General features: G+C 42.3%; 1 protein-coding gene across 2 annotated transcripts in view; it reads right to left on the reverse strand.

Moving 5' to 3' along the window:
- The window catches only part of LOC139436094 (cAMP-dependent protein kinase catalytic subunit PRKX-like), a 124,421-nt gene that overhangs the window by 41,881 nt on the left and 55,851 nt on the right, over positions 1 to 26,689 (reverse strand). For both annotated transcript variants that reach the window (XM_071213487.1, XM_071213486.1), the window contains exons 3-4: positions 22,776 to 23,039; positions 3,008 to 3,127 (exon numbers count right to left, since the gene is read on the reverse strand). In XM_071213487.1, coding sequence (XP_071069588.1) covers positions 3,008 to 3,127; positions 22,776 to 23,039 — 384 coding nt within the window. The remainder of the gene's footprint in view (positions 1 to 3,007; positions 3,128 to 22,775; positions 23,040 to 26,689) is intronic.

Consider the following 26,689-nt stretch of genomic DNA (forward strand, 5'->3'; position numbering starts at 1 on the left):
ACAAACGGAGAGCTGAGAGATGAGAAATGACAAGGAGGTGTTGGCAGTGCTTGGGATACATGCATGGGTTTACTGCTCTCAAAAATCTATCCATAAAATGTTAATTCTATCTGACTAGAAATGTGGGAAATGGAACTATGACTCCTGTAACCCAATAGCTCCCCTGCTTCATACGAAATGCAAAGTCCAGCTCTCCAGGACTTGGCTTTGGAGACGGCTTTAACTATTCATTATCATTTATTCCAGTAATATATTAGCTTCTACTTATATTATCTTCTATTCTATGGCATTTTAATAATATGCCATTCTATTCCAATACATTCTAATCATATTTTCCTGATATTCTATTCTTGTTACCTTCCAAAAGTTCTATTAATATTACATATAGTCTATTATATCTACTATTGATTACATATTACGTTATGTATTACTATATTCTGTGGTGTTTAACATTTTATGCTAATATATTCTAAATTTGTAGTCTGTATTTTTATATACTATGCTAATAATAAAACCAAAACACACAATATTTGACTATCATTATATTTAAAATCATCAGACGCCAGGATTCTGTTATCCTCAGGGGATGCTGCCCTCTTGTGGCTAACAATGTTACCACGGATGGAAGAAAAACAAGCTGCCAAAATCTGTGCTTGATTCCCTAGACGCGCCTAAGAATAGAATATTGGAAATTTCAAAAGACCAGATAGATAGAAAGATAGACATATGGAAGATGGATAGATGGTGGGTGCAGACATGGTAGCTGGGTGATAAATAGGCAGATAGATGATTGACAGACAGATGGACAATAGATAGATAGGCAGGTAGATGATAGATGATGAATGGATTGATGGATGGATGGATGATGACAGATAAGTAGATAGGTAGATGATAGATGATGGATGGATAGATAATGGATGGATGGAAGGACAGACAGACAGATGGACAATAGATAGATAGGCAGGCAGATGATAGATGATGAATGGATTGATGGATGGATGGATGATGACAGATAAGTAGATAGGTAGATGATAGATGATGGATGGATGAATGGATGGATGGATGGATGGATGATGATGACCGACAGATAAGTAGATAGGTAGATGATAGATGATGGATGGAAGGACAGACACAGATGGACAATAGATAGATAGGCAGGCAGATGATAGAGGATAAATGGATTGATGGATGGATGGATGATGATGACCGATAAGTAGATAGGTAGATGATAGATGATGGATGGATAGAAAGAGAGATGGACAACAGATAGATAGGCAGGCAGATGATAGATGATGAACGGATTGCTGGGTGGATGGATGATGATGATGACCGATAAGTAGATAGGTAGATGATAGATGATGGACGGATAGAGATGGATGAACGGATGGATAGAAAGAGAGATGGACAACAGATAGATAGGCAGGCAGATGAGAGGTGATGAACAGATCGATGGGTGGATGAATGATGACGGCAGATAAATAAATAGATGACATGATAGATAAAGGATGGATGATGGATGGATGGATGGGTAGATAGATGATGGATGATGGATGGATAATGTAGATAATGGATAAAGGATGGATAGATCGATGATCGATTAACAGGTAATGGATAGATGGGTGACAGATAGCTCTGCGGTGAAATCCTCTGGTAGGACTTTCCTGAGGATGGTCTGTTTCACTGGGCCAACCAGGAAGGGATAACTTTCTTTATGAATAAGAGTAGACACGAGCACATGGGGTGATGAGTGCTGTCCACTCCCCAAATGAAACTGGTGATTTCCTAAACTCCTTGAGAAGGTTTTAGAATTTCATGGTCACCAGCGTCCCACACAGCAGGGAGTGAGGGCAGACGGAAGCTTGGGGCTGGCTGGATGCTCCATGCTCTATGTCTCTCTTTTCACTTTTGTTTCCAACTGAAAAGGATGCTTTCCAGGGTAAACCAGGTGGACTCATCCCCTTTGGTGAATCAGAGAGGAGTGAAGAAGTACCCAGCATTTGCCAGAACTTAGGAAACTTCTCAGGAAAGTGCAGACTTAACAAGCAAGACCTGTTAGTGTATGGTGAAGGAAATAGTAGAATGACAAGAGTAATCCTGATATTAAGATTGATAGGGTGAGACACTTGCTCAACGTTGCAGTCAGATGATGAGTGTTTAATTGTCCTGACACCTTGATACATTATCTGCCTCTTTATTATCTGGGTGAGATTGAAGACAGAACTTTCCATAACTACCATATCTCACCCAAGCAAGCATGGGACTGAAGGAACAAATGGTGTCTTTCCTTGCTGGCATGCTATTTTATTCATTTACCTTCTTTTAATATGTGCATAACACAATTCTAAGCATTCCTTCTAAAACAGCCCATGCAGAAAATGTAGATTCTATTTCAGAAAGATACGGATATTTAACTAAAGGCTACAAATATCAAGTGGACATGCCTTAATGAGTCTTTCACAGGCTCAATAAATTCTAACACTTAAACCTAATCATCCATCTGCACTGCAATTTTCAGCAGGGGAGAGATGTTTGCATAATGATCTGCTTGGGTAAGGCACTGTTTTCAAGATACACAAGGGGGAGCAGATGCAGCTCAAGTGATTGAGCTCCCGCCTATCACATGGGAGGTCCCAGGTTCGGTTCCCAGTGCCTCCTAAATAAGGTCAGCAAGACAACAAGCTGGCGTGATGAGATGGTGATGAACTGACACAACTAGAGACACAAGGAGGAAAAACGTAATGAGAGACACAACAAATCAGGGAGCGGAGGTGCTCAAGAGATTAGGTGCCTCCCTCCCACACAGAAGGTCACGGGTTCAGTGCCCGATGCCTCCTGAAAAGGAAGATGCGCATCCAACAAACAGACACAGTAAACGCAAACAGTGAGGGGGTGGAGAGAAATAAAATAAATAGCATTAAAAAAGAAAAACGATACACAGGTGGAGCAGGCGGATGAGGGGAGCTGGCCCACGTGTGGGCTGCCGGTTTTCACCAGAAGCTTTACTCACCCTGAGAGCATCTCGAAGATGAGAACGCCGAGGGCCCACCAGTCCACGGCTCTGCCGTGGCCTTTGCTCTGGATGACTTCGGGGGCGAGGTACTCGGGCGTTCCACAGAGCGTCCACGTCCTGGGCAGAAGACAGACACACAAGTCCGCAAAATTCAGTTGCCGTCTGTGAATACAGCCCCCTTAGAAGCTACGACTTCAACAGCAATTCCGTGGATCAAAACGGCACCATTTTCTTTTTCTGTGGACATTCTTTGCTGCAAAATAACATGATCAGAGGAGCTGATGGGGCTCAGTGGTTGAGCGCCTGCTTCCCAGGTATGAGGTCCCAGGTTTGATCCTTGGTGCCTCCTAAAACCAACGAATGAAAAACCAGCTCTCATTGGGGAGCCGATGGGGCTCAGTGGTTGAGCGCCTGCTTCCCAGGTATGAGGTCCCAGGTTTGATCCTTGGTGCCTCCTAAAACCAACGAATGAAAAACCAGCTCTCATTGGGGAGCCGATGGGGCTCAGTGGTTGAGCGCCTGCTTCCCAGGTATGAGGTCCCAGGTTTGATCCTTGGTGCCTCCTAAAACCAACGAATGAAAAACCAGCTCTCATTGGGGAGCAGATGTGGCTCAGTGGTTGAGCACCTGCTTCCCACGTATGAGGTCCTGGGTTCAACCCCCGGTACCTCCTAAAAATTAAAAACAAACAAACAAAAGAACACATGGTCTTAGCCTTTTTCCCTATAGAAACTCAGTAACCGAAACAGAATAAATATAAACGTCTTATCATTGTGACTGTTAATACTCAGAAGCAAAAAATTCTATGGTACCTGTCTTTGTATAAAATAAAGGAATGATTCAAGATTAAATGATCAACTATCATGTCTTGATATATCCTCATAAGTACTCACAAGTTGGCTCAATTTGCATAAATAAGCAAATCCTGCCACTTCAGGGGAAATTTAAAGTCACTGCTCATTTTCTTTTTACCTGCTCTTCAAAAGGTTGGAAGTGCTTCGACATTTTTGTAGCAACATCCTTATAGGTGCAATGTCATTTTTTTTAACACATCAATTTTACTGATACATATGAATTGAACATAAATCCATCCAACCAAATCATACGGTTGTGCATTCATCACTTCAGTCATTATTAGAACATTTTTATTATTCCAATAATAATAAAAAACAATCCCCCCAAAAATTCATACCCTCTCAATCTCTCTATGCTTCCCCTGCCATACTTAGCTGCTATTGTTTGTCTCTCTAGTTTATGTGTGTGTATATTTCGTAAAATCCAACTACTAATAATAGTGACGTCATTTTTATGTCATCATCAGCTTTCAGTAACAGGCTGGAGACACTGGGGAATTTTGGGTTTGAAAAAGACCATCTCAAAAGATGGGTTAAAAACGGCACAGATTGAGCTTCTATTGCCACCTACAGGATAACAGATGCATCAGTTTCTATGCACTGAAAAGTACACTCGGAAATGTGTTACAACGGTGTGTTTGAGTCTTCCTTTTTATTCCTGCCATCCCTTCTCTGTGGCCTCAAGTCTCTTTTCTCACAACAGGGTGGCGATGCAATTTCTCTCTCTCCTTGGAAACCTCCCCAAGGGGATGCAAATCTTTCTTCAACTTTACAGAAATACTCGGCAAAAGTTTCGGCTGCCATCTCCAGATTTCAGGCTGGAGGGAGCACGAGACAATTTTCTTAATTTGTTCTCGAGGGTGAGGACATTGCTAACAAAAAACTCACCAGTGAAGAGCTAAATGAATGAACAGATCGTGGTATATGAGTACAATGGAATATGATTATTCCTGATCCAGAAAAAGGAATGGAGCTCTGATACATACTACGGTGGGTGCACCTGTTGAAAGCATGCTCAGGGAAAGAAGCCAGAGCGAAAAAGACATAGTGTGTAATTCCATGAAATGTCCCGAAGAGGCCAGTTCGTAGAAAGAGATATCGTGGCTGCCGAGAGAATGAAGAAGAGGGGGAATGGCCAGTGACGCGAATGGGTTTGGGTTTCCTTTGGGGCGAGGAAAAGTGTCCTGGAAGTAGAAAGTGGTGAGGGTCATATAACATGGCAAACTGAACTCTGCTTTAAAATGGTTATGGTCATGGCCGATGGGGTTAACTATCAGGTCAGATGGCCCCTCTTTGGAACTGGTGTTTATGTGTGATGAATCTGGACTCAGATGGGATCTCCCTTCATAAGACTTTCATGCTAATGTGCTGGAGGTGCAGTTAACGTTGGGGTTTAAGATATAGTTAGGGGATTTGAATCTCTGGACTGACAATGTGATAGCCAGGTCCTGAGCCTCAACAGACTCCAGCACCTACAATCTGATTTATTGGACTTACCACACTCAGCTAAGATGGAGGTGAAGAAGGACAATCACCACACCATGGAGCCTAGAGTGATTACAACTGAAAATGGGAGGATTGCATCCAGCATCCATGTGGAATCTGAGCCTCCTCTTGACATAGAGGTGCAATGGACACAACCAATCCAATGTCCACATAGAAGAGGTGGCATTGGATTGGGAAAAGTGGACATGGTGGACAATGGGTATGGGGAAGGGCAGGAAGAGATGAGAGGTGGGGGCGTATTTGGGACGTGGAGCTGCCCTGGATGGCGCCTCGGGGGTGATCACCGGACATCGTGGATCCTCACAGGGCCCACTGGATGGAATGGAGGAGAGTGTGGGCCATGATGTGGACCATTGTCTGTGGGGTGCAGAGGTGCCCAGAGATGTAATTACCAGATACAGTGGATGTGTTGTGATGATGGGGACGGGTGTTGTTGGGGGGGAAGAGGGGGGGTGGGGGGGTGGGGTTGAATGGGACCTCACATGTATATTTTTAATGTAATATTATTACAAAGTCAATAAAAAATAAAATAAAATAAAATAAAATGGTTACTTTTATGGTATGTGACTTTTACCAGACAAATGCTAAACAGTCTCTCCCAGATAAAGGATTGCCAGCAGTCAGCACCAGCAGACAGAGTCTTCATGGAGAAAGCAGTGCCTTGCTGACATCTGAAGGGGAACTTCTTTTAGCCTCAAACCGTGAGCCAATAAATGCCCAATGTTTAAGCCAAGCCATTGCGTGGCATTTGTTGCAGCACCCGGGAAAGGAAGGCTGCACCCTCCACCCCCATTTTTCTTCCATGCTTATCACTGCTTCGTAGGCTTGATATGACCGGGCATTCCACCTGCTGTCTGTTTTCCCAAACAGAACATAAGCTCATGACAACAGGGATTTTTAAAATTGACAACACAGGAAGCAGATGTCGCTCAAGCTATTAAACTCCCGCCTACCCCATGGGAGGTCCCAGTTTCGGTTCGTAGTGCCTCCTGAAGGAGACAGCAAGAGAGCGAACTGACGCGATGGGCTGGCACAGCGAGCTGACACAACAAGACACACAAGAAGGAAAACATAATGAGAGATACAACAAAGCAGAGAGAGGAGGTGGCACAATCAATTACGTGCCTTCCTGCCACATGAGAGGTCCCAGGTTCGGTTCCTGGTGCCACCTAAAAGGAAGACAAGCACACAACGAACAGATACAGCAAGTGCACCAACAAGGGGGTGGGGAGAAGAAATAAAATAAATATTTTAAAAAATTGAAAACCTAGAAGATGCCTTTCAATAGTAGATAGACTTGTCTGTGAAAGGCAACATGTGGGTCAGAGCAGAGGCAGTGAGCCAAATCTCAGCTCTCCACTCTGTGGGGCTACTGGCAAAGATAATCCAATTCTGCCTCAGTTTCCTCATTGATACAGGGAATTCGTTTAAGAATGTATGTCAAGAATGTAGGGGAGCGGATGTGACTCAAGTGGTTGAGCGCCTACTTCCCACATGGGAGGTCCCGAGTTTGGTCCCCAGTGCCTCCTAAAGAAGACAAACGAACAACAAACATATAAATGGGAGAAAAAAAAACAAGTCAAGGGAGCCAATACAGCTCGGTGGTTGAGCGCTGGTTTCCCATATACGAGGTCCCAGGTTCAATCCTTGGCCTCAGTACATCAAAAAGAGTTTAGCCTAGCGGTCATCACATTGTTAGCTCTCCTAGTGTTAGCTGCTATACTCTCTTATTAATTACAGTAACTAAGAAATAATGCAGTATCAGGCGATGTAGATAATAGCAAGAGTTACTAAAAGAGTAAGTACAGGGAAACGGACTTGGCCCAGTGGTTAGGGCGTCGTCTACCACATGGGAGGCCCGCGGTTCAAGCCCCGGGCCTCCTTGACCCGTGTGGAGCTGGCCATGCGCAGCGCTGATGCGCGCAAGGAGTGTCGTGCCACACAGGGGTGTCCCCTGCGTAGGGGAGCCCCACGCGCAAGGAGTGCACCCATAAGGAGAGCTGCCCAGCGCGAAGGAGGGAGCAGCCTGCCGAGGAATGGCGCCACCCACACTTCCCGTGCCGCTGACGACAACAGAAGCGGACAAAGAAACAAGACGCAGCAAAAAGACACAAAAAACAGACAACCAGGGGAGGGGAGGGAAATTAAATAAATAAAAATAAATCTTTAAAAAAAAAAAAAAGAGTAAGTACACATATTAGCTGGCCCCATCTCATTTTCAAAGCCACATTTATAATTTAGAGAAGGAAACAGAGATCTTAGAGCATCTTGGAGGAGAACAAGAATTCTTTCTTCTAAGTCTTTGCAAATGTTTCTTGTGAAGGAGTAACACGAAATATAGTGATAAGGCTTGCTTATGTCTAACTAGATGACACATATTTTGGTACTATTTTGTTTTCTGTGAACGGAAGCTGGTATTTTGCATTAGCAGCCTGGAGCAAATGAAGACAGGAGCTGTGAGATTCAACCGTTGGCCTCAGAGCCCAGGCTTGACCCGTCTTTTCCACCCATCGGTTCCCCTGGATGCCTTAAATCATCATTTCAAATTGCTAGATCACAACTCATCTCTTGACCTCTTTTCCCACAGGCAGGATAACTGCCTGGCTCCTTCTGTGCAACAAATATCGACTGCATAGTAGCTGTATGGAAGGGACCCCATTGATGATAAAGATACAGAATGAAAACAAAACCCGACAATAACCAAGTTAGGGCTCTTGGTTTTTTTTTTGAACGGCTCATGGGCTAGTTTTTGATCGATGGCTCCTTCGTGCTTGTGTGTGGACCAGAATCAAACAACACAGTCTCAACTCAATTAAGCAGGTTATAATCTCAGTCACCAAATCTGATGATTTTCTCCTCCAAAATGAGTCCAAACCCCCACCTATCAAATCCAGTCCTCTCCCTTCAGTTCCGCCCTCCTGCCTTTTAACTTACTTCCAGATTCTGATGCATATCATCACTAGGTCAATCTTTCTTTAAAAACTGGCTTTCTTTCATCCAAATCGCCCATTTGGCAAGAACCAGAGGGTTCTGACTCTCTCCAAAGCCTTCACCAAATAATACTGGCAAGATTAACATCACAGCTGTGTGAATTTCCACGCAAATTTTGTGGGTCTCACTTGAACTACAATAAGTTACTCTTATGACACACAAACCATCACACAGACACCCCCCCCCAGACACACCAAACTGCTCTTTAACCCTTTCCTAGGTGCTCCTTTTAATGTCTTAGGGAGACGATTTGCTGTCGGTATCAGAGATAACACCTTACTATTTTAGTCCAAACAAAACAGAAACCTGGCCTTCTTGCACTACATTTTAAAGAAAGGCAGGCCATTGTGGCATTTGGAACAAAAAGGAAGAAGTTAATAAGTTGGATTCATCCTATCCAACTGGACTGGCTTTGGTTTTAATATTCAAAAAGCAAATCTTACAGATGAACACTCTGAGGGTTACTGGTATTACGTTAGTTGTTTGTGACTGAATTTATCAACAAGCTACATTATCGGCCCATTGTCTACGATGAGGTATCTTTAAAAGATCTCAAGACAGAGTGGAAAGCAGCTCATCACCCAACCTCCCCTGGGTTGGCTCAATTCTGTCCTGCTGTAACAGAAGCTCCATCGTTCAGAAGAACTGGTCCATGGATCCTCGGCGTGGTTGACAAGAGCACCTTCTACTGAGTCAAGAAAACACCTATCTACATCCCTCAAAGGAATCTTGGGAATGACCTCACAGTGTAAAATCCAAGAGTCTCTCACTCCCTACATTTGCGTTTAAGAGCAGAGTGTTCAATGCGCACAATTTTAGCAACCTTCCCCTCGTCACCCCCAACAGGAATGTCAATCCAAAGTCAACCCTAGTCATACCAAACCATGACACATGTGTCATTCTGCAGAACGCTCAACTGATTGGTCGGTTAATGCTGGAATTCCAACCTGGAAGCTCATCCAAGGCTGCAAGAAACACATTAGAAGGCTTGATCTTTACGGATGTTAAAAAAACCGAGTGGACGTGGGGGCAGGTAATGGTATCTGTTTTGGGTGCAAAGTCTTCACTTACAGTCTTGAAAGCTGAGTTTCCTTTGGCTTCATCTTAGATAAGGAGCACATACCTCGGGGAGTATACGTTTCCAGTTTCTAACCTGCCTCAGGCAGCCTTACACCTCTAGTTAGAGTAACTCTCTCCTGCAAAAAGCCCTAATGCCTTTTGGACGTACTAAGAAGCATACATGGCTACCTACCGATTCAGAAGGCATTAAATATGTCGAGGCATGACACACAGCTCAGATGTTATCTAAGACTGCTGATCTAAGCTGTGAATTACGGGCCCTTGGTCCCATCCACTTTTGTTTACTAGGCGTTTGGCGGGAAGGCATGGTGATCCTGCAGTTCTCGATTTTCTCACCGTTACCACTTCTTTGACAGCTGGGGATAGGCCGCCATGTAAACCAAGAAAAGGGAGAGCAAAAAAATGGGATTCACAGTCATGTACAGATGCCTGCATGTTCTTGATCCTGTCGCCTTCCATGATGCCCAGGATTTCTTACAGAATATGGAGAAGCACGTCTTTCACAGACCTTTGGCTAAGCCCAGATCCCAAGCAGGAGGAGCTAAGAGGCATCTCTGGGGAGTAATGGAGAGAGGGTTGGCTTAAGCCTGCTCAATGGCTCATTGTATTCCCTTCCATTGTGCATTTATTTGGAAATGGACTGGAGGGAGGTTAAAAGAGGCGAGCTATTTGGGATGGGGAGAGAGGATTGGTGAGAATTAAAGGGGTGTAAATGGAACATTACATTGTGCAAAAAACAACTCCCAGTTGCACACCCCTCGCTCCAAACCAGAAAATCCACCCTGGCGTTAGCATATTTTGGAAAAGGCACCAGTAAAACTGAGTTCAAAATCTGATGGAGGTATAGGATATGGATTAGAGTGGACTTACTGATATTCTACTATGGAACTATTGTGATTAGTAAGGGAAGAAATTGTAGCATTGATGTGGAGAAAGTGGCCATGGTAGCTGCTGAGAGCAGGGAGAGGGAAGAAGAGATGAGATGTGGGAGCATTTTCAGGACTTGGAGTTGTCCTGAATGATGTTTCAAGGACAGATGCTGGACATTCTATATCCTGCCATAACCCACTGAATGGACTGGGGGAGAGGGTAAACTACAATATAAACCATCATCCATGTGGTGCAGCAGTGCTCCAAAATGTATTCACCAAGTGCAATGAATGTGCCACATGATGAAAGAGGTTGTTGATGTGGGAGGAGTGGGGTGTGGGGGGTGGAGGGTATATGGGGACCTCATATTTTTTTAATGTAACATTTAAAGAAAAAAAAAAGTCTCTGGAAAGTTCAGGTATTTTTAAAAATCACCTCTCTATGAAGGATGTATGGTGATTCTGAAATAAAATTCCATTCAAACTCTAATATCCATGTCCACCTCTTTAAAGGTTCTTCAGGAAGAGGAAGCATTCTCATTTGGTCCTTTCAATTATCCAGCAAAGGCAGACAGGGTTCAAACAAATTTTAACAGTTCTAGAATCTCAAGTTGCCAACAATCTTAGATAAAAAATTAATTATATCGATATAACAAATACTGTCATTATTGCTGATATTTTAAAAGAGCACCCTATGCCTCAGACTCTGCTTAAAGTTTTTTACATATGCTATTTGTCTTAATCACCTTAACAACCCTGCAAGGTAAGGCATTCTCATTTACTGGTATGAAAACAAGACACTGGCAATAACTTGCTCAAGATCCTAAAGCAAGCACGTCAGAAAACAGATTCCCAACTCAAGTCTTTGCTGTTTCCTGCACTGTGTTTGGAATTTTGCTTTCTTCCATAAACCACCACCATAAATTGCTACCTATGATTTCCAATCTCTGTTTCCCTTATGTGGTACATTAATACAAAGGAACTTGTGAAGGAATCAGAGAGTAATGCTTCTAGTTCTTCATGATTTTTCTCAGTCTTTGGACATTGTCTCACAAAACCCTAATTTGAAAGCAATATTTTTCGCCACTCACCTTCCTCAATTCTTCCAAAGCATTCAACTGTGTCTTTTTTTGGAAATGACTTTGTTTTCACACCACTATTTCATTGCTCTGTATAATATCAAATTTTATAACAACAGGTACAAATGGTTGAAGTGGGGTTGGGAACAAACTCTTGACTTTTACTAAGCTTAGAAGTCAACTTGCCAGGACAAAATTGTGCAGCACATCAGAGAAATATGCTGGTCCAGGAGGTGCATGCCTGCAGCATATCTCCAAGTGGGGACATCAGTTAATCACCTAGGTTGGGTGAATGGAAGTTGATGACAATGATGACAATGATAATCATGGTGGTGATGATGGTTATAATGGTGATGACAATGAAAGGGACGGAGATGGGGATGATGATGGTGATGGTGAAGGTGCTGAGATGGTGAAGGTGATGGGGATGGGTGTGAAGATGGTGATGATGATGGTTGTGACGGTGATAATGTGAAGGAATGATGGTCATGATGAAGGTGATGATGGTGATGGTGAGGACAGTGATGATGATGTTGGCGAAGATGGTGATGATGAAGGTGGCGATGGTAATGGTGGTGATGACGGTGAAGGTGATGGGGATGGGGTAATGATGGGGATGATGAAGGTGGAGATGGTAATGGTGGTGATGGGGATGATGATGGTGATAATGGAGGGGTTAGGGATGGGGATGGGGTGATGATGTGATGATGAAGGTGATGGGGATGGGGTGATGATGTGATGATGAAGGTGATGGGGATGGGGTAATGATGGGGATGATGAAGGTGGAGATGGTAATGGTGGTGATGGGGATGATGATGGTGATAATGGAGGGGTTAGGGATGGGGATGGGGTGATGATGTGATGATGAAGGTGATGGGGATGGGGTGATGATGTGATGATGAAGGTGATGGGGATGGGGTGATGATGGGGATGATGAAGGTGATGGGGATGGGGTGATGATGTGATGATGAAGGTGATGGGGATGGGGTGATGATGGGGATGATGAAGGTGGAGATGGTAATGGTGGTGATGACGGTGAAGGTGATGGGGATGATGATGGTGATAATGAAGGTGATGGGGATGGGGACTGATGATGGTGATGATGGTGATGAAGATGCTGAGATGGTGATGACGAAGGTGATGGGGATGGGGTGATGAAGGTGATGACGAAGGTGATGGGGATGGGGATTGATGATGGTGCTGATGGTGATGAAGATGCTGAGATGGTGATGACGGTGAAGGTGATAGGGTGGGGGTGAAGATGGTAATGGTGGTGATGGTGATGATGATGGTGATGATGCTGATGATGGGATCAGGGATGACAGTGGTTATAAAGGTAATGATGGTGGTGAAGGTAGTGGTGGTGGTGAAGATGGTTATGATCAAGTCAGTAGCAGCTAGTTTCTACTGAATGCTTAGCAAATGCCAAAAACTCTTCCAATTAGCCAATCCAGCGCTCCTTACCACCAACCCTACAGAGTAGGGACAATATCCTCATTTCACAGATGAGCGAGCCAAGGCACAGAGAGGTGGTAACAACGAGCCCAAGGTCACCAGCTGGGATGTGGGAGAGCCCGAGGGCAATAAAAGCAGGTGGTCCCTGGAGCCACCCTTCAATCCCACTAATGGAAAGAGCACAGAAGTAGAAGTTGGAAGATTCTGCCCTTGGAAGTTGTGGAATGTGGGCAGGTCAGTTCAAGCTTCCTGAATTCTTATCTGTTGAAAGATGGGGCTGGGCTGGATGAACTTACAAGTTGTATGTGTTCATAAGAGACAGACAGTCATAGACTCTGGCTGCCACAGGAATCCTTAGCATTTCCAGGACATGCCCTGTGAAGCATTTGGGTGAGTGACCCATGGTGCTCTCCTTCACACAAATGAAAGGAGATGTAAGCAACATGGCTCCTACGTGACACTGTCCATCTAGGTGAACACGGCATCGCCAATGAGGCAGCAAGGCTGAATGCGTGAATAAAACTGCTGACTTTGGAGACACTTCTGCCTCTGAACCTTGAAATGCATTTTGGGAGGAAACTTTCCCCACTCCCTCTAGGAGAAGCAGCTTGGAGGGGGGGGGGGTGGCAGGCAAAGGAGAAACGGGCTGTGGAAAAGTTTGGCACTTCCTTGATACGTTAAAGAAGATTATCATACACCAACCCAGTGTTCACAGAAGAACTATTTAAAACAGGCAAAAACTGGAAACAGTCCAAATATCTACCAACAGTGAATGGACAAACCATGGTGCACCCATTCAGTGGAATTATTATTCAGCCATAAAAAGGAATGAAGTTCTGATACAAGCTTATAGTATGGATAACCTCAAAAATACGACTCTCAGTGAAAGCCAGACACAAAAGAAAAATGTGGTACGATCCATTTATATGAAATACCTGGAATAGGCAAATCCATAAAGACGGAAAGCACACTGGTGGCTCTCAGAAGCTGGGGGGTGGGAATGGAATTAACTGTTCAACGGGTTTCCCTTTGGGGTGATGAAAATGTTCTGAAAGTGGAGAGTGGTGATGGTTGCACAACACTGGGAATGGACTAAAAGTCACTGAGCGATGCGTTTAGAAATGGCTAAAATGGTAAGGTTTATGTTTCATGTATTTTAGCACAATTCTAAAAAAAGAGAGAGGGAGGGAGGGCAATAGATGACGTTGCTGCACTGAGCTTCAGCCCAGTTTCTCCTTGGCTCATCACGTTTTTATCTATGGCAAGGCAAGCACATCACCTACCAAACGGGCAAGAAGGGGCTCAGGCAGAATTAGCATGACTTGTGAAAACCTTGTGTACATTTAATTGTATAAACATTTTGATTGCCTTTTTTTCCCCAGTAAAGCATCGGAGAGTGTTTTGTCTAGGTTTGATAATACAGAACAAAACAAAACAGCTTTTAGCTTAGCATTCATAGCAAAAATAGTATTTACCTTCTTGTGGGGTCTTGGGTAGCAATAGAGAAATAGGATATTGGTTTTTCATGAAAAAGCAAGTTTTCTCTAGGTCATGATCAGTTCATAAAACTGTTTGGTTATACTAAACAGTCTGGTATTTTGAGTTCATCAAGGAATTCCCATTTCCAAAAAAAAAAGGAATGACCATTTTTGCTCCAAGGACTGTGACAACATTGATTTCCCATGAATTAGGTTTTATCTGTGACAATGGCTAGTAGAGGGGTGGGAATAAGAATTACTACTTAATTAATCAGCAACGAAAAAGGATGCCCTTTGCCAAGTTTCCTTTAATAACATGCATTTATGAGTACGAAATATAACAAAAATCAAATATGGCGCAAAGAAAGGTAGTGACATCCACTGCTTACGTTCTTTAGAAAGTAGACTTGGCAACTCATTCCCTTCCTGATACGCATTAAATATTAAAAATTAAAGCCTAAGAGAAAGTATCTAAAAACACAAGAAAGTAGATTTCCTAGTCAATTTTAACCAGCTTACAAAGCTGGTCTAGTACAGGTGCTGGCAAACTTTTTCTGTAAAAGGCCAGAGAGTAAATACTTTTGGCTTTGTAGACCATGTGGTCCTTTTTGCAATTACTCAGTCCTGCTGCTGTACAGCAAGAGTAGCTACCAACAGTATGGAAATGTATGGGTATGGCTGTGTTCCAATAAAACTTTATTGACAAAACCAGGCTGTGGGCAGGTTTGACAGGTGGGCCTCTGGTACAATGGAAACAGTTAGAACTAGAAAGGATTTCAAATCCCAGCTTTGCCCTAACACTCTATGGCAGCTGAGAGAAATCATTCCATCTTTTAGAGTTTCCATTTTCTCATCCATAAAATGAAGGACCTCATGAGTTTCAAGAATACCCTGAGCTGTTTCTCCCTAAATGTTTTCCTAACTAAAGGATTAAAAGATTCTAACCAAGGCCCAGGCTAGCACATCTCAACTAGAGTGGCATGCCCAGTGGTCAGCTGTGAGCGTTGTTCAAAATATCTATTACTCTTACCTTTATACCTTCCCATATTTGTAAATAATTCACTAAAAGTAATTTAGGGGAATGGGTGTAGCTAAGAGGTTCGAGCACCTGCTTCCCATAAACGAGGTCCTGAGTTCAATCCCTGGTACCATCTAAAAAAAAATAAGTGGACAAATGAGATTTTCAGGCCAATAGATATAAAAATAATTCCTAAAAATCAAGTAACAACCCATAGAACCTGAGGTAGGAACTGTATATATCTGCTTAGACTTATCATTGACTTTTATCTTTCCAAAAAAATTTACTTCCTAACTCTGTCCACTGAGATATCCTAGAAGCAATGAATTCCCAGCATTTTGGGCTGGGGGCTCTAATAGTATTTCCAGCTAAGGGGATCCAGGGATCCTAAAAGAAATGGCTCATGCCAGGTTTGCAGACAGAAATACAAAAAGATCCTAGGCCATCATCAGCAAATGAATGCAAGGCAGCTAGTAAAGGCAGTGGGATCCGGGTTTAAAGGTACAAGAGGCAGCTTAAGGAGTGTCTACTGAACAAAGAAGGGGCTTTTAAAAAAAAAAAGAGGTGAAATTTGCACAGCATAAAATTAACCATTTTAAAGCAAACAATTCAGGGGCATTTAGCATGTTGTACAACCACTCTCTCTATCTAGTTCCAAAACATTTCATCACCCCAAAAAGAAACCTCGTACCCATTAAGTAGTCAATTTAAGTATTGGAGCAATTTAAGTATAGGAGGGAGGGAGGCAGAAAGGGAGGGAAGGAGGGAGGGAGGAAGGAAGGAAGGGTGGGTTACGTTGGGGGAGTGGATGTGGCTCAAGCAGTTGAGCATCTGCTTCCCACATGGGAGGTCCCTGGTTTGGTCCCCAGTGCCTTCAAAGGAAAACAGAAACAAACAACAAGCAAAATTAAACATAAAAACCATCTCAGCAGAGCCGATGTGGCTCCGGGGTTGAATGCCAGCTTCCCACCCATGAGGTCCCAGGTTCATTTCTTGAATCCTTAAAAAAAAACTTACGTTGGATTGCAAACACACCAGATAACATGTTTTCTGAGTTTATAATAATATAACAATACTAAATAAAATTAAATTTATTGGTACAGTTTGAGACGGCTAAGGCTCAGCCCCTGATTCTGAAAACCAATAAAGTGAAAGAATCAAGAGCAAACAATGCCTGTCTTCTAAGAGAAGTAGTCACAGGCCCTAAATGGCTGGATGAGGGAAAGTGTTTCTTCATAGAGGAATTCCACCAAGAAATGCAGAGGGAAGATAGAATTAGAATACCTCCATTTTACGGTCTATCGTGGAAAGAGAAATACTGTCCAGGGACAGTAAATCCCAGGGCAACCCTGCTGGCGCCTTACAATGAAGAAGTCAGAAAGGTAGCACTTGAACCCACAGATAATCCAATTCCAGAAGGACAAGGAGAATTACGTACCTTTGCTATGAAGCAAAAGAGGAAGGCACCATCTATTTCTAGGAGGGAAGGAAAGGAGGAAGGGAGGAAGGAATAAATGACTCCAAATCGAATCAGTTTCCAGACCCAATCACCAATTTATAGGAAAAACAGGGAAAAGAGGAATAAGAAAAATAAGACCACAAGAAAGTAATCAGCCAAAAGTAGATTGTGGACATTTTACAGGACAAAAACCCAGTTTTATTCAACAAAGGAAAGGCATAAATAGAAAAAAATGGGAAGAGGGACTTTATTGACTAATGGAGCTTAGAGCCAGATCGATTAAATGCAATGTGGAAAACTTCTTTAGATCCTGATATTAAGGGAATGGACAAAAACTAAAAAGACATTTGGGGAAAACTGAAATATGGACTGAGTGTTACAATATATTAAGAATTTTAAAATTAATTTTGTCATATGTGACAACTAATAATTGAAATTATTTTTTAAAAGGCATTTATCTATTAGAGATAGGATGATGAGTTCCTTGCTTTAAAATAATTCAAGATACAAAATCTGTGTAGGAGGCAATAAAGGTAAAATAAGTCTTTAATAATTAACTGGATGAAAGCTAGGTAATAGGTACATAATGATTCAATATAAATTATTCCCTTACTTCTGTGTATGTTTGAAATTTTAAAAATAATTTTAAAGACTGGTTCAATGTCATACCTAGTAAGTTGTCACAAATGAAAATCCAAAGGTCTGTACTCAAATTTAATGCCTGAATTTAAAATGCTACTGAACTCCAAAACAGCTATTGTAGAAATAGAAAAGGTACGCTGTGTTTTTACTTATCAATTGAAATGGAATGTATTAGTATCTTTTTTTGATCATTTCAGAAAGCCAAAAATAATCCATTTGTCCCTAAATCTTGTAGATGGGTTATCTGCATAATATAAAGTATATATACAAAATAAATTGGAAATAAAAAAAATAAGAATTATGACTATGAGAAAACAAGAGCCTTGTAAAAATAAGTTAGAAGAGAATAGCATTTACACATTATTGACAAGCAAGGAAAGGAATCATAAATCAAATTCATTGTCAGTAACTTAAAATAAGTATAATAAGATTCATGTAATGAGTATGGTATGTAATTACAGCATGTTTAAATGTTTTTTTCCATGTTACAAAAGAAAGTGAGAAACACACCTCTCAATTATATGCTCAGAAATTTTATTCCAGATGAAGTCTCCCTTTTTGTTCCATCTATTTTGTAGAGGTACCTGGGCACTTTGGGGAATTTCTCTCCATTTTTTTACTCAAAAATCTTATCTGTTTTCTGAAGCCTGAGCTAGATGAGGTACCCAAGTGCATATGTACTCATGAGCCAAGTCTCACCAGAGTTCAGCTAGAGGAGAGGGACATTCTTAAAGAAACTCAGTGGTCAATTAAAAAAGAGAGAGAGAGAAAAAAATGCAATCTATAATACTCAAGACTAAGACAAAGTTCCTTGTAGAAGAGAGATATCAAACTATAGTAATGAGGCATTTTCCAAGTTTTGGCAATGTTAAGTAAATTAATTGCTTGATGTTATGTACTAAACCTTCTTTATCCACTTATTTTTAAATGGACATAATAGATTAACTGGATAGTAACATAGTTTGCCAAATTATATTCCAGAAAATATGAGATATTTTCTTTCTGGTTAGCTTAAGTCAGAATTCCAAATAAATGGATTTTAAAAAAATAAAGAATACACTGATATATTGTACTTTTTGCTGCCAATAGGGGGCAGCACCAAGGTTGTAACGCCAATTTAAAGAAATCATCAAAGTCTTGATTATTCCGTGTAGAGAAACATCTCATTCTTACATGCTTTAGTCTTACAAATTTAACAGATGAAAATCTGAGGGTGAAATCAGATTGAATTTAACAAAAATCTGCATCATAAAAATCTCAAAGGACTGCTCCTTTCTAAAAACAAGAACAGTGATGAGTCCATATAGTACAAAACTGCCCCCAAATTAAAGTTTCTAATAAGTGCAGGTGTTTCTACAATGCTGTGTGATCCAACCCCATTTCATCCAACCCTGCCACCTCATCCAATCCCGTCTCATCGAGGAAGGGCAGGTGTCTTTTCTAGACCTAGCTTGTCCAATATGGAAGCCATAGCGACAAATGGCTTCCGAGCATTTGAAAGGCAACCAGAAAAGCCAATGTGGCTGAAGCAGTTGAGCACCTGCCTCCCACACGAGAGGTCCCAGGTTTGGTCCCTGGTGCCTCCTGAAAACACAAAAACACAAACAACAAGCAAAGCAAAGAAAAACAACTCAGGGAGCCAATGGGGCTCAGTGGTGAGTGCCAGCTTCCCACATACGAGGTCCAGGGTTCAATCCCTGAAGTTTTCATCTAATTTCATTTTATTTCATTAAAATTAAATTTTAAAACCGACTACTGAAAAACTTTTAAGTATTTTTAGAACAGCTTGACTATGTGAATCTACCCTTTCACAAATGTAAATTTTATGAACTCTAAATAAAGATGAAGCATTTCAGATGAAAATTTAGTTCCTTAATTAAGATGTACTGTCTAGTGTAAAATATCTACTGGATTTCAAAAACCTAGAAGCAGAAAAAGGGGCAAATTTTTATATTGATTTGTTGAAATGATAATATTTTGGATATACTGACTTAAACTATACTATTAAAATTATCTTCACTTGCTTGTTTTTACTTGTTAAAGCATGGCTACTAGAAAATTTAAAATAACACACGAGATTTGCGTTCCATTTCTAACGGATGGCCCTGCTCTAGCTAACAAAACCTTTAGGAATATAAACTACTAAAATTGTCCAGAGGAGATAAACATAGGTCTTGGTGTTCTAAATGGATATTTTAGGGCTGTAAATTATTATCAGCAGCTGCAGCAGTATTAGAAGTAACCCAGAACAATCTGTTTGTGTCTGTCTTTTAACATTTAATTATATCAGGCAATTTGACAGTCAAGGCTATCTCAGTTTTAAGAATATCATTTTCTCACCAAATTGGTAATGCTAGGGGTGGCCCAAAGAGACAAGGTTCAAGTCCTAATTCCAAAATCGCAATGTGACATTATTTGGGAAGAGGGTCTTTGCAGATGTCATTAATTAAGAAAAGAGGCATATATTGATTTACCTTGTCCCATATAACTAGAGATCCTAATAAGAAGAGGGAAATTTAAACACAGAGGTAGATGGTGGAGAGAAGGCCCCCTGGAGACTCCAGAGTGCACCACATACCAACATGGCCAAAAACCACCAGATGCTGGAAGAGGCAAGGATGGGTGCTTTCCTAAAGACTGGAGGGAGCCCAGCTCTGCCCACACCTTGATGTCAGACTTCCAGCTTTCAGAATCATGTTAAGTTAAACATCCCTTGCATAAATCACCCAGTCTGCAGTAATGTGTTACAGCAGTCCCAGGAAATTAAGGAGGCAATAACAGGTCTTTCCCGATAGTTTAAACCCTGCAATTCCTCACAATACCACTGGGAGGCAATAACAGGTCCTTCCCGATAGTTTAAACCCTGAAATTCCTCACAATACCACTGGGAGGCAGTAAAAGGATACCTGCTTCCCATTTATAGTTGAAGAGAACAAAGAGAGTTAAGTTGCGCTAGCCACTGTCAGTTCAATCAGCAGCAACATCAGAAAAAGAATTTCACCTGTGACACTTCTGAGAAAATCTTTGTCCCTGCCAATACCATAGCTTCCTGATTCACCCTCAACATGGCATTGGGCTTATATTTATTGATGGCTTCAAATTCCATTTCCTATGGGAAACTGGCTGCAAAGGACTCCTCTCACCTTATCACTATCTTTATTCTTTCTTTATTAGAGAAGTTGAAAGTTTACAGAACAATCATGCATAAAATACAGGATCCCCAAATACCACCATATGATGAAAACCTCACATTGGGGTGGAACATTTGTTAAAATGGATGACTACACATTTTTGTACGTGTGCTTGTCAGTATCCTTTTAATGCGAGAAGGGATATCCAATCTAGTACAAATATACTTGAGACTTATCTGCTCTTTATGAAACAAAAATCGATATTAGATTTTCCATGGATCAGATGGAAATCCAATGTCCCTTGCCAGGGTTTCAGGCTGACTCTAGGTGGCTTTTGGGCTATGGCACCTTTGGAAGAATTAAACGTGGGACGTTTAGAAGCACCCAACTGGCCAGGTCAGGACACGTGAAGTGAAGAAATGGGTCATCCAGGCAGAGAATCGGGGGTCCCAGGTGTTAAAGTATTTGTGGTTAAGGGGAACTGAAAAGAGGTTGTGGGGCAACAGAGAGGAGAAAGGGGGTTCCCAGGAGAGTAGACAACAGTTTACCAGGTGATAGCAGAAAGCCTAGCAATGATACAACTGACCGAAGGTATCCTTGTCCAGAAAGAGGTGCTTACACATAAAGCCAACGATCCCTAAACTTTGAGCTCCATGTCCGCACAACCCCTTCTTTGTGCCTAACTTTGATGTGTGGTTTACATGCTCTTTTCCCTTAAAAAGGATTCTAAAAATTGTAAAAGTTTCAGGCCTCACACAGAACCTAGATCAGCATTGATTCCTGGAATTCCTTGAGACGTGGGTCTACCTTCTCATCAACTTTCTCTAGTAAAACTAAAGTACTAGCCTTCAAATAAAGAAAGGTCTCTTTTTCTTTCTCATTAACGTATACAGACATATGTATGTGTACATATATGGATAGATAACACATATAGATGTATGTGGGCATGTATATTCATATATAATAAAAACATGCACATGTATTATATATTCTGTAATGACTATTTATACAGGATATATACATGTATCAGAGGTTCTTAACCAGAGGCTGTGGAAAGATTTCAGGGGGTCCATGAGCTTGAATTGAAAAAAATCAACCTCTTATCTTTATTTTCTCTGATCTATCACTGAAATCTAGCATTTTCTTCACTTGTGAGTGTAGCAATAAATAAATTAGTCATATCCTTTTCACCTGACTGGGAAAGGGGTCCATGGAACAAAAAAGGTTAAGAATCCTTGACATATAAGGGTATATGTGTGTATGTGTAAATGTATGTGTATATGTGTAAGTACATAAACATGGATATATGTGTATACATATACGCACGTATAATACAAACATATACATACATGTATTATATATTTTGAATACGTAGTAAAAACACATAAACATATATTTTATTTCTGTAAGTATACACAAGCACACATATATATATGTAATTAAAGACATTTTGTGTCTGTACCACTGCACCTCTATTTTGTAGTTACTGTTACCCACACACAAAATTTAAATAAGACTTACTACCTTACAGTGTAAATTCTCCAGTGGAAAACTATGCCTTTCATTTACCCCAGGCTGGGGATGGGTGGGGGTGATTTCCCATCTACCTCCATCAAAACAACAATAGGGGAGCAGATGTGGCCCAGGAGATTGGGCACCTGCCTCCCACATGGGAGTCCTGAGTTTGGTTCCCATATCTCCTAAAGAAGACAAACAAACAACGAGCAGACATTGAGCAAAAACAACAAGCAGATATCGAGCAAAAACAATGAGCAAGACGAGCAGAACAACAAGGAGACAGCAAGTGAAAACAAACAAGCAGAGAGCAGAGGTGACTCGAGCAATTGAGCACCTTCCTCCCACATGGGAGATCCTGGGTTAGGCTCCTCATGCCTCCAAAGAAGAAACGAGCAGAAAACAAGCAGACAATGAGCAAAAAACCAACAAGCAGATAACAAGAAAAAAAAAAAGAGCAACGAGCAGATGAGCAAAACGGACGAAGGAGCCATCTCGGGAGGGAAAAAATACATGACAATGGCCCCAATCCAGTTAAAATGCTCAGCGGCACTGCAGCATCATTTTTCCCAGACACACCTGCCAGGTTAACAATTTTGCTGAAAATAATTCCTCATCCCGCCACAGCACGACCCCAGCTGACCCTCCTGAGTTGTCAAACGACTCCAGAGTTAAGAACCACTCTTACCTGTCCACCAGCTTCTTCGCAAACCCAAAGTCCGTGAGCTTGATGTGGCCTTCTCTATCCAGCAGGATGTTTTCCGGCTTCAGGTCCCTGTAAACGATCTCCTTGGAGTGCAGGTACTCGATGGCACAGATGATCTCCGCGGCGTAGAAGAGCCCGGCGCTGCTGCTGAAGCGGCCGCGGTTCCGCAGGTAGGTGAACAGCTCGCCGCCCGGCACGAACTCCATGAGCATGTAGAGGAAGCGGTCGTCGTGACACGTCCAGAACCTGCAAGGGGCGAGGGTGTGCTGGGCGGCGGTGCCGTGAGCAGAGGCTGAGGCGGGCGCCTGTTCTCTTGGGATGTGGGAGGAGTGAGCCCCACGTTTAGGATAATAAGCAAGAGAATAGCACGGGCATCCTCAGGGACTGGTTCTGATTGCGAGCAAATCAACGGGCTGGGTCGCAAACACCGGAGAGGAAATGTTAGCAACTAAAAAGCCCAATGGGAAGTGGATGTGGCTCAAGCAATTGAGCTCCCCCCCTACCATATACGAGGCTCTGGGTTTGGTTTCTGGTGTCTCCTAAGATGAGCAAGACAGAGGGCTGGCTTGGTGAGCTGATGCAGCAAGATGACGCCACAAGAGACACAAGGAGGAAAACATAATGAGACACACAACAAAGCAGGGAGCGGAGGTGGCTCCAGCGATTAGGCACCTCCTTCCCACATAAGAGGTCCTGGGTTCAGTTCCCGGTGCCTCCTAAAAAGATGAGTGGACAACAAACAGACACAGCAAGTGCAAACAACACAGAGGGTGGGGAGAAATAAATAAATAAAATAAATCTTTAAATTAAAAAAAAAAAGCCAACGTCAGGTATTTTTAAGCAATGACTCACAGGGGCTTGCCAAAGGGGATGGATGAGCTCCTTTAGTGGAGGGAAAGAGGGCTGGAAGGGGAAGGAAAGAGAGACAGATAATGAAAAAGAGTCCTGTCCAACTATTATAGGTGTCTTTAGTCAAAGGAAAATAAACACAGCGTGAAAAGATACTCAGTAACTAGAGAAAATGCAAATCAAAACCACCATGAAATACCATTTCATGCCCAGAAGAACGGCCATTTAAAACAAACCAGGGAGAGCAGATGTGGCCCAAGCAGTTGAGCACCTGCTTCCCACAAGGGAGGTGCCAAGTTCGGTTCCTGGTGTCTACTAAAAACAAAAACACAAACAAGCAAACACACACGCACAAAAAAACAACTCAGGGGAGCCCATGTGGCTCAGTGGTTGAATGCCAGTTTCCCACATATGAGGCCCTGGACTCCATCGCCAGCCCCAGGACCTAAAAAAAAAAAGAACCAAAAAACCCAGAAAATAACAGGAGTTGGCGACGATGTAGAAAAAGTAAAATCCTCATGTTATCGCTGGTCAGACTAAAATGGTGCAGCCACTGTGGAAAACATTTTAGAGATTACTCAGAAAGTTAGACAGATGACCTTGCAATTTTTCTCTTAGGTATATATACCCTAGAGAATTGAAAACAGGGACTCAAATGAGAACTCATGCACAACGTAGTAGTTTGGTATTATTTATGAATTCCAAAAATAGGTACTGGATTACATTTGTAAACTGGCCTGTTTGCACACTAGAGTGTATTAGATTCAGAAGTTTCGCTTTTACTTGATTAAATAATGATTAAGGCTTTGATTGGGCCATGTCAGTAGGAGGCTGTGTACAAACTGCCTTGGTGGGCAGGCACTGACAGATAAAACTACCCGGCAGAGCAGGGCGTTATATGGAGTTTTGACGCTGGAGTTCTGAGCTGGCGTCCGGGAAGTGAACACACAGAGGAGCAGAGCAGCTGAGCACAGAGAGAATTGAGCCCCAGGGAGAGAGACAGAGCTGTCTGCCTGAGAATCTACAGCTGGCCTTGTGGAGAGAGCAGGGCAGCTGAGCACAGAGAGAATCGAGCCCTGGGAAGAGAGGAACCCAGGAGGCCTGAACCCTGGCAGATGTCAGCAGCCATCTTGCTCCAACACATGGCAACAGACTTTAGGGAGGAAAGGAACTTATTCTTTATGGCCTGGTAACTGTAAGCTCCTATCCCAAATAAATACTCTTTATAAACGCCAACAGATTTCTGGTATTTTACATCAACACCCCTTAGGTGCCTAATAATGCAGGTGACAATGGGTAAAACGTAGGAGCATTATTCACAACAGCCAAAAGGTGAAAAGCACTCAAGGATTCATCGACAGATGAGTGGATAAACAAAATGTAGAATATCTGTACAGTGGAATAGTATGCAGCCATAGAAAGGGATGAAGTTCTGATACATGGTACAAGGATGAACCTCAACGAGTGGCAGGGCTACATACTGTGATTCCACTTACATGTCCAGAACGATCAAATCTGTAGAAAAAGGTAGTAGATTTGTGGTTGCCAGGGTGGAGAGGAAAGAGGAATAGCTTAGTGGGTCCAGGGTGATGGTAGTGATGAAAGTGTCTGGAACTAGATGGGTGAAAGATCCTGTGTATATACTAAATCCCACCAATGATAAACTATATGTCTGAAGTGATGACCGAAGAATGCTTTCACATAAAGGAGATGTGGGGTAAAGAAGCAAGCTTGAGAAGTCAGGACTATGTTTTTGAGAGGAAATAGAAAATAAGAGCATGCAATCATGTGAGAGGAATAGGACGGGGTCAACAAATCAAAGCTACCCAGGAGGATCAGGGATATTGGGGGCTGCCACATGGAAATCCATGCCTGTTCCTGATCAACACGTGTGTCAAGGCTACAAGGACTCTGCATTTTTCACTGAGTACAACATGTGTGGTGTTTGCCTCCCAAGCTCACTCCAACAAGCTGCAACCATCTGGTAAACCCAGGACAATCGGCCGCCCTCACCAAAGGCATGGTCTACCAGACGGCCGTGCCTACTGTGACGGGCTGGTTCCAAAAAACATGAGGCCAGCCTACGGTGACATGAAGAGTAACTCAAAGGAGGATCATTAAGAAATAAGGACACGCTATCCCATTAATGGGACGTATTTTGTAAAGAGTTGGGTGTTATTAATGATAAGGATGAAAATGTTCAAAATGTAGGAGATAACAACAAATCAAAAAATGCTCCGTCATCAAAGCTGACGACATCACCATGCCAAAGGATAGCACAGACTGACGACAACAAAAAGACAACACGCTACTCTAAGTTTCAAATGACTCTTTCTTTTACTAATCACAACATTTACACGTAGTTGCACAATATGGGTCATGTATATATACATTTAAATTTGTAGACCCTTTGAAATAACGATGCCGTTTGAGGACTACACCCACCCACGAGAGGGGTTGCATTTCCTTCTCTAACTTGCTGCTAGGTTTCTCTCCCCCTGGGATCCAGTCCACCAAGAGGCAGTTGATGGAGGGAGCTGGCTGAACTGGTAACCTTGTGACAGTTACCTGAAGGCCAGGCCTCAGTCTCCCACTTTCTGGAGCTTAGCAGTTTAGGATTTGTTGTATCAAGGTATACAATGATTCTGGAAGTAGCCCCACTCCCTCCAGCTCAAGCACATGTGTGCACACACACAAGCACTTATCCATTCTTTGGACAGACCCTGCAACTACCTCCATTGATCCAAGACCAGGATCTCCCTCTTCCCAGATTCTTCCTCAACTCTTAGGCAATGCATTATGACAATGCAGCATAACTTCACCCCTAAGGGACCCCAGAGATCCTCATCAGATAAAGAATGTCCAGGATTCAACCAGTACCTGGAGTATATCAGCCCTAACAACGGTTTCAGGCAGCTGCAGAGATCAGATACTTGGATTCCAGGTGAAGCTGCAATTTCATCCATGGGTAGCTTGATCAAGATAGGAAGAGTTAGGGTTGGGTGTCAGATGTTACCAAAAAAGTAAACAAGTGGAAGTCTAAGACT

Source organism: Dasypus novemcinctus, chromosome Y (assembly GCF_030445035.2).
Source record: "Dasypus novemcinctus isolate mDasNov1 chromosome Y, mDasNov1.1.hap2, whole genome shotgun sequence".
Lineage (NCBI taxonomy): Eukaryota > Metazoa > Chordata > Mammalia > Cingulata > Dasypodidae > Dasypus > Dasypus novemcinctus.